This window comes from Hylobates moloch, unplaced genomic scaffold, assembly GCF_009828535.3.
Source record: "Hylobates moloch isolate HMO894 unplaced genomic scaffold, HMol_V3 SCAFFOLD_5, whole genome shotgun sequence".
In the NCBI taxonomy this organism is placed as follows: domain Eukaryota; kingdom Metazoa; phylum Chordata; class Mammalia; order Primates; family Hylobatidae; genus Hylobates; species Hylobates moloch.
Window position 1 is genome coordinate 94,097,241 of NW_026652280.1, and position 14,978 is coordinate 94,112,218.

The 14,978-nt window shown below is 44.3% G+C and overlaps 1 protein-coding gene across 1 annotated transcript in view; it reads left to right on the plus strand.

The window, feature by feature from the left end:
• Positions 1 to 14,978, plus strand: part of IL17RD (interleukin 17 receptor D) — a 70,938-nt gene that overhangs the window by 43,294 nt on the left and 12,666 nt on the right. Inside the window, exons 2-5 of the mRNA XM_058439112.1 lie at positions 2,459 to 2,516; positions 7,873 to 7,998; positions 12,392 to 12,510; positions 13,046 to 13,166. Coding sequence (XP_058295095.1) covers positions 2,459 to 2,516; positions 7,873 to 7,998; positions 12,392 to 12,510; positions 13,046 to 13,166 — 424 coding nt within the window. The remainder of the gene's footprint in view (positions 1 to 2,458; positions 2,517 to 7,872; positions 7,999 to 12,391; positions 12,511 to 13,045; positions 13,167 to 14,978) is intronic.

Consider the following 14,978-nt stretch of genomic DNA (forward strand, 5'->3'; position numbering starts at 1 on the left):
CTTTAAAAAAAAAAAAAAAAAGTCCAGGAGACCCAGTGGTGTAGAGCAGCGGTCCCCAACCTTTTTAGCACCGGGGACTAGTTTTGTGGAAGACAACTTTTCCATGCACTGGGGGGTCAGTAGGGGATGGTTTTGGGATCAGACTGTTCCACCTCAGATCATCAGGCATTAGTTAGGTTCTCATAAGGAGTACAGAGCTCTAGATCCCTCGCATGCACAGTTCACAATAGGGTTTGTGCTCCTATGAGAATCCAGTGCCACTGCTGATCTGACAGGATTCAGAGCTCAGGTGGTAATGCTCGCCCACCGCCCACCTCCTGCTGTGCGGCCTGGCTCCTAACAGGCCATGAACCAGGACCAGTCCAGGGTGGTTGGGGACCAGCCCGGTGATTGGGGACCCCTAGAGTAGAGTGGTTTGCCATCTGGCATCCGGTGGAGGATGGGAGGATTGAGGTACTAACCTTGGCTTCTAGATTATAGTTTTCTTTTCCTCCCATGATGCTACTCTGCTTTCCTCTTCATTCTAGCCCAGTTATCCTTCTCCCTGTTAAGCTTCTGGAATCTGTTGTCTTACCCATCCTTCATTCATCCTTACTCAAGGGCTGTCTTGTGGCATTTCATACACTGTACTTACTTATGCCGGGCTCTTTCACCCTTGCTATATATACCTTGTTTTGCCATCTAAACTGGGCATTCTTGGAGGGCCAGGGTGTGATTTGAAATTTGTCTGCATGCCTAGGATATAATCTACCTATCCATTTAATCTTCTTTGAAATAATGAACCGCATGTTAATTCATTTCATGAGGGCAGGGACAGTGGCTGTTTTGTTTGCCAGCATAGCTAGCATAATGTCTGGCTCCTAATAGATGGGGAGTGAGTTTATGTCTTGGAGACTTATAAGAGCACAGAATAGTGTGATTTGGGGATCTTGGGCTTTGGTCTTGGGGGATTGGATTGTCTCGTTCCTGGTCACCTACCTGGTTGTGTTACTCTGGTGTCTGCCATCTGCAGGTTGAGCAGCCTTTAGTTGCACAAACTGTGGTCTTGTCCCTAAGCAGTTGTAGACACTCTCAGGATTTTAATAAGTTCACAACACTTTCCAAAGTGTTTTAGTTCAGGTGAGGAATTCTGGAATCTTGTATATGTGGGGAAGAGAGGCTAGAAGGAGGAAAGCTGGAGAAGGAAGGTGAACTATGAAGAAGGGGAGCTTCAGTAGATTGTGGGCTGGTGTGCCGTGTGGATTTAGGTTTTCTGTTACTTATTCCTCACCTTAGAGTGGGGGATGGGTGGTGTGTCCATGTGCCCCTCTCTGCCCAGTTGTGCTTTCCCAAGGCCCATGTATATCTGAGTTCAGGGATACACTTTCAGTAGGTGTTCCTAGCTTCAGGATAAGCAGCTGAACATGCCTGTGGCATATGGATGTCATGTGGTTGTGGCTGAAAACCCTGGGCTCCATCGGAAGTGTTCTCCACATTTTGTTTTGGTGTAACAATTGCCCATTAAATGCCAGGCTGACAGCATATGATTCCCTCCAACATCCTTCTTGTTAAGTGGAAACTTTAGCTGTGTGGCTGGAATATTTTCCCATCATTTAGCATTTCAGAATTAACATATTTTGGAGAATTCTGTGATTAATGCTGAACGGCACATTTGCAGAGTATTACAGAAACAGTTAAATTAAGAGTTGGTAGATCTGTAGCTGCTCTTTCTCATGATGGGTAAGTGGTGGAAAAGGCAGGGTCAACGGGAGGATTCCGGGGCTCACTCTGTGGATGCTATAATTAAAGTGGGAAGTCTGGCACAGTTGTTAGCCCTGGTATTAAGAGTGCAGATGGCTGACGGCCACATCACCAAGAGTAAGAGTTAGGCCTTTTAAAGTCTTTTTTCTTTTTCTTTTATGACCCACACTATGTATTCCAAGCATAGGTATGGATGCAGTGAAGAATTTTCTCATTAAAAGTAACAGCTTATTCCCACACTCATTCCCAGTCTTGAAATGAGAAACCAGTTTCCTTAGAGTTGAGGAATTGCCTATCTGTCATGGCTTAATAGAGCTTGCGGATGAGGGCGTCTGGAGTAGATGAATTTTATAACCAATCAGTGCTCAAAGTGGATCTAACTGGAAGGGCTCCAGCTGGCAGCTCTTGGTCTCTCTCCCAATTTTACTGTTAATGAATTATTATTTAACCCCTAAACATAGAACAGCCTACCCTTATTGTTTTAGGGGAAGTAAGTGCTCATGATCCCTATGGCCTGGCAGTTAGGAATCTCCTGGGCTGGCGGGAGTTTGACAGCTGTGGGGGGCCATGAAGCGGGCAGAAAGAGTGGTGCATGATGTCCGGGGACTGGCATGACCCTGGGTCTCAGCAGTGCTGCCTGCATTTGGACTCCATGGGGATTTGTGTTGGAAGAGCAAATTGGCTTCACTCTGCATCATGTTCTCTTGTTTTCCCACAGGGAGTGGGGCCGGCCAGCAGAAACAGTGGGCTGTACAACATCACCTTCAAATATGACAGTAAGTAACCGCCTTTATTGCCGAAGAATGGAGCCCTTTGAGTCATCTAGAGATTACATAGGCATGCTTAATCAAGAACGCTGCAGTCTTGGGGTTGATGAATTTTCTGAACCTGTTCAAGTTTGTCAATAGCTAAAGCAGCTCAGTCTCAATTAAGCCACTCAAGTATTTGGGAGCTTGACCAGGTCAAGTGTCTTCCATAGTGTTCAGAAAAGTTGTGTAAGGAGACTTTCCTTGTGTTCCTTGGGGTTTATCTGCATGTGTCGTTAAGGACATAGCTGCCAGTATGGCCCAGCAAGGAACACATAAACAAAGTTGCCCCAGTGCAGGGTGCTAGGGAATGGTGGAGAGTATGGCAAACTGGATAGCTCATATCTAGTCTGAGGGGAGCCTTGACTCCTTAATTCCAAATATTGTGGCCATGAGGAATTCCCACTGAAGGTAGCAAATTGATTTCCAAGAATAGTGGGAAATCTGTGCTTTTTGTGTAAACATTTTTTAATAATGGCAGTTATTTTTAAAATTTTACACAGAGTAAATCTGTGTGAAATTCACACAAGGTGAATCTGTGTGAATCTGGGTTCCAGATGGGCCAGGGATCTGCAGTCTGCAGTTGGTTGGCCATCGCTGACCGGGCCTGGGCTCCAACTCCAGTTCTCCATCTATCAGTTCTTTTTTCTTTTCTTTCTTTTTTTTTTTTTGAGATAGAGTCTCACTCTGTCACCCAGGCTGGAGTGTAGTGGCGTGATCTCTGTTCACTGCAACTTCCACCTCCTGGGTTCAAGCGATTCTCATGCCTCAGCCTCCTGAGCAGCTGGGATTACAGGTGCATGCCACCACACCCAGTTAGTTTTTTTTTTTTTTTTTCTCTGTCGCCCAGTCTGGAGTGCAGTGGCACGATCTTGGCTCACTGCAAGCTCCGCCTCCCGGGTCCACGCCATTCTCCTGCCTCAGCCTCCCGAGTAGCTGGTACTACAGGCACCTGCCACCACCACGCCAGGCTAATTTTTTGTATTTTTAGTAGAGATGGGGTTTCACCGTGATAGCCAGGATGGTCTTGATCTCCTGACCTTGTTATCCTCCCGCCTCGGCCTCCCAAAGTGCTGGGATTACAGGAGTGAGCCACCGCGCCCGGCCACACACCCAGTTAGTTTTTGTATTTTTAGTAGAGACTGGGTTTTGCCATGTTAGCCAGGCTGGTCTTGAACTCCTGGCCTCAAGTGATCTGCGCGCCTCTGCCTCCCAAAGTGCTGGGATTACAGGTGTGAGCCACTGCGCCTGGCCCCACCTATCAGGTCTATGAGCTGTGGCTAGTGATTTGACTTCTCCAGGCTTCAGTTTTCTCTTTTAAAATAAAACCTAGTTTCCTTCTTCTAGCATCATTTTGAGGTTTAAATGAAGTAATGCTTATAACTGCTCAACTTGGGAGCTGACTGCAATGTACATTCATTAATTGATATCTATTAATATAGAAGTCAGTCCAACTGGAGTTGGAATGCAATCACCATTTTTTTGCCCTTTCTCTCAAAAAAGGGTGACTCTTTCTGGCTGAATTGTTTTCTAAGGGCATGGGGGCTGCTTTTTCTAAGCAGCTCCTTTCCTTCATAAGAAGGTAGTTGTATAGAATTGTGATCATTTTAGCTTTATGAGCCATAATTTAAGTAAAAATGACAAGAAGGAATTTGACTCACATTTAGTGACTTCTGGCATCTGATTCATCTCTTGGACAGGGTTATGAATCAATGTAAGTAAAGGGCTTAGGTTGCATTGAGGCCTCTGGAAAAATCACTGCTAAAGCAGGATTGTAAAAGTTGCGGTTACAATCTAACAATTTTAAGATACAAATATATGTGTGTCAGATTCACACCCACAGTTGCTGGCATGGCTATTTTAGGCTAACCAGTGAGGACTTACACGTGCAACTCAGGCAGCTCACATTGGTGGTGTATATATGTTCTGGGTAAATGCTGGGTAGATGCTAATGAAAGATTTGCACATCCATGATACTTGGTTCAGCTAAGTAAAGACATGGAAGGGATCTCTTTGAGTTACAAAGTGAATTTCTAATATGTGCTCTTGATCCTAGCAGATCTTGTATTACATTCAAGAGTTCAGAATTTTCCCATCAGCTGCAAGCAAACATTTGTATCTCTAATTTAATATGGAGTTTGTGAAGGAGGATCTCTCTGTGTAAAACTTTAAAGTATCTTGCTGTTTTCTTCATAATACCAAATATTTGGCCCACATACCTATGCCTGTCCCTTAGTCATTACTTTCTTTTTAATTCTTCAACATTTAATTAAAATTTAATTCACAGCTTATATTGACTCCTGAGACGTTTGAAGTTCATTGCATTTTGGGAAAATGTCATTTGGACGTAAAGTTTTTGTAACCAGAATCCAAAACTTTGGACTTGCTAATAATTGGATCCAGGCTGTGTAGAAAAACTTATTCCATATTTTCCATTGAAAAAGATATTTCTGTCTTCCACAAGGAAGTTCCTGTTACTGCTCAGTTGACTGGTTACTAGTCTCCTGAAATAACTTGTTTGAAATAACTAAGAACAATTACTGGGTTTTGAACAAAATTACTAAAGATCGTATTTTTGTATTCCTTTGTCATTTAATGTTATACAGGAAGAAAATGTCTTGCCATTAAGTCAAAATTAAATTTTATAAGTCTCTCTGCCTCCTTTGGCCTTGAATTCCATGTTTTTTCCTTTACATTCTGAGGTGGTATGCCCAAGTAGGTTATATTAAATTTTCTTAATTCTTAGACTTTATATTGGCTGGGCTCATGCCTGTAATCCCAGCACTTTGGGAGGCCAAAGCGGGTGGATCATCTGAGGTCAGGAGTTCGAGACCAACCTAACCAATAAGGTGAAACTCTGTCTCTACTAAAAATACAAAAATTAGCTGGGCATGGTGGCATGTGCCTGTAGTCCCAGCTACTCAGGAAGCTGAGACAGGAGAATTGCTTGAACCCAGGAGGTGGAGGTTGCAGTGAGCTGAGATTATGCCACTGCACTCCAGCCTGGGCGACAGAGCGAGATTCTGTCTCAAAAAAAAAAAAAAAAAAAAATCTTAAACTTTATGTTGCATAACTATATTTACAGAAACCCAAACAGTATTAATTTTGGCATTAGGAATGAACAAAGAAAACAATGACAACAACAACCATTATTTGCTCTTGTTCATGCATCTTTTCAGAGCTGTTTGATTCTCTTTCATTATGGACCACAATAAATCAAAATATTTAAACTTTACAAGTATGACAGGATCTTGCTTTTTTTTTTTTTTTTAATATTTTGGGAAGCTGGTCTCAGCCAGGATTTTTGCAGGCTGAACACCTCTGATTCAGAACTCATGTTGGTAGCAGTAAGCTCTGTGCTGTGATAGAAGTGGTAAGAGCTGATCTCTCATAGCTGCAGTTTCCTCATTTGTATAGTGAGGATGTTAAACCAGATGTTATAAATTTTTTCCTATTCTAAAATCTCTTCTTTACCCAGAGAACATATGTTGATTGAGAGTGAATTTTCACTAGAAGTAGAATTTGGTTTTATTGACATCCTTTGAAAGAAGTAATACTGAAATGTAAATATGGGCCAGGCGTGGTGGCTCACGCCTGTAATCTCAGTACTTTGGGAGGCCGAGGTGGGTGGATCACCTGAGGTCGGGAGTTCGAGACCAGCCTAACCAACATGGAGAAACCCCGTCTCTACTAAAAATACAAAAATTAGCCAGGCATGGTGGTGCATGCCTGTAATCCCAGCTACTCGGGAGGCTGAGGCAGGAGAATCGCTTGAAACCAGGAGGCAGAGGTTGCCATGAGCCGAGATTGCGCCATTGCACTCCAGCCTGGGCAACAAGAGTGAAACTACAGCTCAAAAAAAAAAAAAAAAAAAGAAGAAGAAATATAAATATGACTTTTTGAAGCTGACGGAGTTGAGTGGAGGAAGGGAGTGTGCCTAATGTAGTCAGGCAATAAAGCAGAATACAGGCAGCATGAAGGATGGAGTTTTACAAGTATGGGGGGTGTGTTTTAGTGTGTGTATGTTATGCTTTAATACATTTAAAAGGAAGAATATTATGTGCATGTTAAAACAAGGCTTGGAAGGGTATTCATTAGAATGTTCATTGCACCTCTGTGTGGTAAGAGGTTATGAATGCCTTTTATATTTTTCTTATAGTCTTTTGTGGTTTTTCAATGTCTCTAATGAACATTTTTAGTCATAAAAATGGGAAATGTGCAGGGAGACTCTACAGGGAGAAAAAGGGAGACTCACAGAGCTTCTTACAAAGTCCCCTGGAATGCTTTATCCCAAAGAAAAACACCCTCGCTTCAGAGGGGTAATGGACAGGTTTGGATGTTTGATGGAACTGATGATCTTTTGCAGCAGATACTAAAAGAGAGGGTGTTCAAGTTTGATCATTGAGAAAGAAATGGGGATGAAGCAGCATAAGAATTACGAGTGGTGTCTGCTGGGGATGGTGAATGATTCTCCCTGCAAGAGTGGCCAGAACAGCTCATGGCCATTCTCTGAAGTCACAGCCTGATTCTGGCCGGAAGCTTTTGGCAGCTTTTTAGGAAACTTGCAGATTTTGAAGGTGTATTCAGCAAAACCAGGTGGTGCAGCTGCTATGGCTACATTGACAGGTGGCAGTGAGTAAACTCCTCAGGCAAAATCAAAGATTGGTGTGGCTTCTGTTTTTTGAGCAATGTGGGGTGCCTTGGATTTACTGGGGGTTGCTGGTGTTTTTGATGACACGTGGTGTCATCAAAAATTTTACCTTTGACCAATGCTAGTTAACATCTTTATCACTTGTCACTGAGTTAGTAGCTTGTGCTAACTGGGTTAAGAATCTTGCTGAGAATCTCTCCCCTATGAATTCATATCTGAGTGTTAGTTCCTTTCCCCCAATCACCTGGCCCTCTAGGTTTTTTCTAAAAACAAACAATGCCCAAGTTATTTAGCGATTGTTTTGTTTCATATCACTCTTTAATGCTGAAAATTGGTTGAATTGATGTAAATAATTACTGATTTAGGTTTAAAAAAAGTTAATGCCAGGTACACACACAAACTCCATACTGTATAAGATCCTCCCAACACTGCCCTGGAATTTAACATGGGATGAGTGGGTGGTGGTGGTTGTGCTACAAATCATTCCTCTGTAGCATCTTACAGTTTTCCAAGCATTAGTTAACCTCTCATGTCTTATTTGGGCTTTTGAGGCACACATCTTTAACAGAATGGATCTGGCCACCTTCAGACATGCCCTGTTTATTTTGATAAGATGAACCTGAAAATAAAAGTGAAATTTTAAATTTAACTGTTCTCATTCTCCCTACTCTCTAGATTGTACCACCTACTTGAATCCAGTGGGGAAGCACGTGATTGCTGACGCCCAGAATATCACTATCAGCCAGTATGCTTGCCATGACCAAGTGGCAGTCACCATTCTTTGGTCCCCAGGGGCCCTCGGTGAGTGGTCAAAAATCGAGTGCATGGTGATAACCTGGGTGGATAGGGCCCAGTGCAAAGGTCCCACATGATGGTCTCCAGGAACCAGGCAGGTCTTGATGTGAGTGAGGCTTATGTTGGATTGGGCACAGATAACACTTTGTTGCATATATTTGCTGGGCGTACACATGGCTTGAGGCTGTGCCCTATGATCTTTTGTTTCTTCTACTACTATTGTTATTCACATGGGCTTGAAAAGTAATATTGTGTGAGTAATAAATGGCACTGACGTCTTGGCCTCTCTCGCAGCCCTAGTCAGGGGTGGGAGGGCAGCAGTGCCAAGAAAGCCCGTGGCCCATCCAAGGGCATAATGGCCATCCAGCATTAGCAGTCGCTGCAGACACAGAGACATGCCAGCCCAGCATTGGCACATGTTGTGATTTTTCAGGAAAATCCCAGTGTTCATGAAAAACAATGAAATCAATGAATTTTTAAATGTTGGCAACAAATTGAATTTTTTTTTTTTTTGAGATGGAGTTTCGCTCTTTCACCCAGGCTGGAGTGCAATGGCGCAATCTTGGCTCACTGCAAGTTCTGCCTTCCAGTTTCAGGCGATTCTCCTGCCTCAGCTGCCCGAGTAGCTGGGATTATAAGTGCCCGCCACCACACCCAGCTATTTTTGTATTTTTAGTAGAGATGGGGTTTCACCATGTTGGCCAGGCTGGTCTCAAACTCCTGACCTCATGATCTGCCCGCCTCGGCCTCCCAAAATGCTGGGATTACAGGCCACTGCCCTGCCCCCAGCTTGACTTTTTATTTAAACTGTGTAAGCCAAAAAAACAAAATAGAAAAGAACAAAAAAAAGCAGGCCAAGCATGGTGGCTCACACCTGTAATCTCAGCACTTTTGGAGGCCGAGATGGGAGGATCATTTGAGGCCAGGAGTTCGAGACTATCCTGGGCAACAAAGTGAGACCCCCCATTTCTACAAAAAGATTAAAAAATTTTCCGGGCATAGTGGCACAAGTCTGTAGTCTTAGCTACTTGGAAGGCTGAGGCAGGAGGATCAGTTGAGCCAGGGTTTGATGCTACAGTTAGCTATGATTATCGCACCTCTGCACTCCAGCCTGAGCTATAGAGCGAGACCCTGTCTCTTTATAAAACAAAACAGGCTGGGCGTGGTGGCTCATGCCCGTAATTCCAGCACTTAGGGAGGCCGAGGCAGGTGGATCACCTGAGGTCAGGAGTTTGAGACCAGCCTGACCAACATGGTGAAACTCCATCTCCACTAAAAATACAGAATCAGCTGGGTGTGGTGTCACATGCCTGTAATCCCAGCTACTTAGGGGGCTGAGGCAGGAGAATCACTTGAACCCACAAGGCAGAGGTTGCAGTGAGCCGAGATCACACCATTGCACTCCAGCCTGGGCAACAAGAGCGAAACTCTGTCTCAAAAATAAATAAATAAATAAATAAATAAAAGAAAAAAACTAAAAGAAAAAAGTAAACCTGTATTATATGGCTAGATTCGGGTTGGGGCTAAATCTGCTTGTCCTCTTGAATGAATTGAAGATACACAGGAAAGAATGGGTTAGCCAGGTGTGAGACATAGGAAGGGGACCATTTGTTCAGACGGGCCTGGGTTTTTGAACCCCCAGAATTGATCTTTCACATGAGGCTTTGAACCTCACTGAACCCCAGCTTCCCCATCTGTAGAGGGGAGATGAGAACTGCTTCATGGTTAGAGACACACATGGTACATTTTCAGAGAGAACTCTCAAAGAATAGTGGCTGCTATTACCATGATCAGAACCTGGTTCTCGGGACTGCCGCTTTGACACTGCCACCTGATGTTACAAGTCTGTGAAAACCTGGCCAAGGGAGAAGTAACATAAAGTCTGAATTTCTTAATCTGAACAGGATAAATCTCAGAAGAGCCAGATTGCAGGAGAGGGAGGATGAAGCAGACCCATGGGTGGAACCACTTCTCCACATCAGTACTTCTGGGTTTTAACCTACTGGGGTTTCTAAAAATAATATTATCTTAACATTTAAAGATTAAAAACATTTTCTGTAGATAAAAAGGAAGTGGTCATTCCATGTAAGGCTTAAATGGTTAAGGAGTTGGCCTGACGAATTGCAGGCCCCCTTGTTAGAATGAAAGTAAGAGATGTGAGCTGGTGGCAGGAAAACTGAACATGGACCAGTGGGGGCAGAAGTCTGTGCTTTTCCTGGACGCTGATTTATGGGTGGGGGTGGCTGGAGAGTTTCTGTTAGGTTCTATCAAGGACACTTCTTGGAAGGTAGAAAAGCATGTGAGTTAAGAACACTGGCTGAGAGCTAGACACTTCCTGGGTTCGAATCTCACCTCTGTCATTTTATTCCTATGTGACCCTGGGAAAGCCAGTTAGCTACTATAAACCTCAGTTTCCTCATCTGTAAAATGGGGATAATAACACCTTCCTCCTGTGTTTAGTGGGAGGATTTGATGAGTTTAAATGATGGGAGAGAGAGCAAGTAAGTTCTTTCATGGGAAGCTGCTCTATAAAATTACTAATCATTACATAACGACAAGGTGTTAATAGTACTGTAATGTGTCACAGTGATAAAGGAATTACGTTTGCTGCCTCTTCCCTAGGCCTCAGAACCTTGGCATAGTGGGTTTTAGACTAATCTTTTAAAAATAAGAACAAGAACCACCCCTTGCCACCCCAACTGATGAATTTTTTTCCTTCTTTTTTCTTTTTTTTTTTTTTTTTTTTTGAGACGAAGTCTCTCTCTGTCACCCAGGCTGGAGTGCAGTGGCACGATCTCGGCTCACTGCAAGCTCCGCCTCCCGGGTTCACGCCGTTCTCCTGACTCAGCCTCCCGAGTAGCTGGTACTACAGGCGCCTGCCACCATGCCCGGCTAATTTTTTTTTTTGTATTTTTAGTAGGGACGGCGTTTCATCGTGGTCTCGATCTCCTGACCTCGTGATTCGCCCGCCTCAGCCTCCCGAAGTGCTGGGATTACAGGCGTGAGTCACCGCGCCCGGCCCCAACTGATGAATTTTTATGTAATTGTGAGGTGTATGGCTGTTAGTAGTATTAATCACCTGGCTTTTGTTAAATAGTCATTCTGGGAATGTTGCGTAAATTAAATCTTAGTATTAATACTGAGGATTTGTTTTAAAAAGTTTTTTTGGATCTCAAAAGGCAAGTCCTATGAGATCTAAAATAGTTGTTGGTCTAAGAACTTTGTCATCACCTTGTCTGAATCTCTGGCGGTTGCTCAGCTGGCTTTCACCCCCACAGGAAGCTTTGTAATTGAAATACAACATGGCAGAGTCCATACCTGTGCACAATAATACTCTGAAACCCTAAAATGTGAAGCTCTAATTGTTGCTCTTCTGCCCTACTCACCAAGAAATATGTATTCTTCATCAAATAATTATAGGATCAGAGAACCTATTTGAAAGAGAAAAAGATTTTCCTGGCCTTTATCATCAATAAATTTCCCACCTGGTTAATTGCATCCTGTGTAATTACTTTTGTCCTGGGAGGGGAAGGGTTGAAAATGTTCAGAAGGAATGTGAAATCGATATCTCGCCATTGCGGCAGGCTTTGGGGCTCTCCAGCTGCAGTTGGACCACTTCAGTCTCTGTGGGATACACAGCCCCGGTGCTGGCGCTTGTGGCCGTCAGAGCTTAATCCTTTTGAAAGCATCTAGTTGGACGTGCAGTGGGGGGAGCTCAGGTGGCAGGAGGCTGGGCTGGCGCCTTTCAGCGGCGCTGTGGGTGTCTCGGGGCCTCGGAGGCTGTATGAAGAGCACACACTGGGCAACCCTTGGGTGTCTGCCTTTCAGGCATGATTAGAGCAAGAACCGCTTTGTAAATCACACAGGCATTCCCCTAAGCTATTTAATCTCAAGCCTCAGAACCCCTTGGGTGCAGACACAATTTGTTGGGAATTTTGTATGTTGCTCAGTGAGATGTGCCAAAAAATGTAGAGCTAAAACTTAAAGTGGAAACATGGTTTTGGGGGATTCCCTAGTCAACACTGGGAATTATCATCAGCCGAATGTATTCTGTGTAATGACCTAGAAATTATATATTCCACTTCAGACTTTTTATGACCAATTGTAACTGGAGTCTAAATATTTGAACCCTAATGCCAGAGAGGCAATAGATATTTTTGAAATAGCTGGCTGGATTAGGGATTAATTAGTAATGGTGGGATGGAGAAAATCACCTGGTCTTTACCAGAGGAATGCAGGGGATGTGTTTTTTCCATTCTATAGACTCAGATACCCTGGCCAGAGTTAGAATTCCTTTAACTCTGGTGTGTAGGTAGAGAAGATGGTAATCTTGGAGGAAGAAGAGTGTGTTCAGAAGTAATTAGGTTCACTATTAATAAAAGCATTCTGCTTTGCTTAGGCATTGAATTCCTGAAAGGATTTCGGGTAATACTGGAGGAGCTGAAGTCAGAGGGAAGACAGTGCCAACAACTGATTCTAAAGGATCCGAAGCAGCTCAACAGTAGCTTCAAAAGAACTGTAAGTCACACTGGGGAATGTGCTCCTGAAGACATGCCATTGTTCCAGGGTCCTGAATAGTGTATTCAAAGTCTGAAATTGGAGAAGGAGGGGCTATGGGGTCCACCCCACCCGCCAAGGTGGGCGAGAATGGTACAGCAGCACCTTGAGCCTGCTCCACACTCCCAGGGAAACTCTTCAGCACCTCCCTGTGTAAACATGCCTCTCGGGTTACTGCTGGAGCAGCGATCCTGGAAGGTGTCTTTGTGCTCCAAAGAGTGTATGTGGGCTCGCCCTGCCCCGCAACTCTGAGGTTCAGTATTAACAAGCCATGGGTTCTTGCCAAAGAAACAGACTGCATTGTCCATCTTCATGGTTAAGCGATCCAAACCTCAAGTTGGTCCAGAAACTAGACCTGACTTCCTGCTTCCCTGGAACATGTCCTGCAGCTCTGGAGTTGTGTCTGGGTGGCAGTTGGGGTAGGAGCGAAGACCTTATGAAGGTGGAGGGGTGAGTAATTTCTCCATGATGTCACTGTGTTTTTGTTCCCTTTTAGGGAATGGAATCTCAACCTTTCCTCAATATGAAATTTGAAACGGATTATTTTGTAAAGGTTGTCCCTTTTCCTTCCATTAAAAACGAAAGCAATTACCACCCCTTCTTCTTTAGAACCCGAGGTGAGTATGGCCTTTCCTCCCTGGTTCCCATGGGAAGACTTTTCTCTGCTTTTAATGATTTTTCTATAGAAATGTGTTCAAGAACGTGCCAAGGCCAGGCGCAGTGGCTCACACCTGTAATCCCAGCACTTTGGGAGGCCGAGGCGGCAGATCACAAGGTCGGGAGTTCGAGACCGACCTGGCCAACATGGTGAAACCCTGTCTCCACTAAAAATACAAAAATTAGCCAGGTGTGGTGGCGGGCGCCTGTAATCCCACTACTCAGGAGGCTGAAGCAGGAGAATTGCTTGAACCCAGGAGACGGAGGTTTCAGTGAGCCGAGATTGGGCCACTGCATTCTAGCCTGAGTTATAGAGCAAGATTCCATCTCAGGGGGAAACAAACAAACAAACAAACAAAAAACATGCCAAATACTAGTATGAAACAAGCATGGCAAGGAGAAAAGCATCCAGAAAAGCACTTTTTAGAATTAAGGTTAGGTACAGACACTGCTCATCTAACCAGATATACCCACTCCTGGCTTGTTGTAGAACAGACCTGACAGTTGATATTTTTGAGGATGCTGTGACCACCGCTAAGACAGTCTGCATTACCAGGCACAGCACACACCTATGCTCTCGGCTATTTGAGATGCTGAGGCAGCAGGATCGCTTGAGCCCACGAGTTTGAGGCTAGCCTGGGCAACATAGAAAGACCCCATTTCTAGTTAAAAAAGACAGCTGGCCAGGCGCGGTGGCTCATGCCTGTAATCCCAACACTTTGGGAGGCCAAGATGGGTGAATCACCTGAGGTCAGTAGTTCGAGACCAGCCTGAAAAATATGGTGAAACCCCGTCTCTACTAAAAATACAAAAATTAGCCAGGCGTCATGGCGTGCACCTGTAGTCCCAGCTACTCAGGAGGCTGCGACAGGAAAATTGCTTGAACCCAGGAGGTGGAGGTTGCAGTGAGCTGAGATCAAGCCACTGTACTCCAGCCTGGGTGAAAGAGCAAACCTCCGTCTAAAAAAAAAAAAAAAACAAACACAGCCATGTATCAAAACGATTAGATTAAAGAAAAAAAGTTGGTCTGGCTCGGTGGTTCATGCCTGTAATCCTGAGGCAGGAGGATTGCTTGAGCCTAGGAGTTTGAGGCCAGCCTGGGCAACATAGCAAGACACCATTTCTAGTTAAAAAAGACAGCTGGCCTGGCGCAGTGGCTCACGCCTGTAATCCCAGCACTTTGGGAGGCCGAGGCAGGCAGATCACGAAGTCAGGAGTTCAAGACCAACCTGGTCAACATGGTCCCCGTCTCTACTAAAAATACAAAAATTAGCCCGGTGTGGTGGCATGTGCCTGTAATCCCAGCTTCTCAGGAGGCTGAGGCAGGAGAATCACTTGAACTCAGGAGGCGGAGGTTGCAGTGAGCTGAGATGGTGCCCCTGCACTCCAGCCTGGGCCACAGAGCAAGACTCCATCTCAAAAAAAAAAAAAAAAAAAAAAGGAATAAAAAGTGTAAGTTGATTTTGTGGTAAAGGGTAGGAGCATGAAATGATTCCATCTTTTACCTGTTATCAGGAGGGTGGCCTGTCATTTTCAGGGCTAGATTAAGAAAATTATTTTCTAGAAAGTTCTGTTTATTTAATGTCCATGTGCCAGGCCCTGTTCTAAAGGCATTCCAAATATTAACTCCAAATACCCTACAAAGAATTTAATCGTACCATCCCCACTTACTAGATGTTGAATCCCACACAGAGAAGGTGAAGGGCTTGCTGGGAGTTGGATTTGAACCCCAGAAGTCTGACTCTGGAATCCATGCTCTGAACTCAACCACC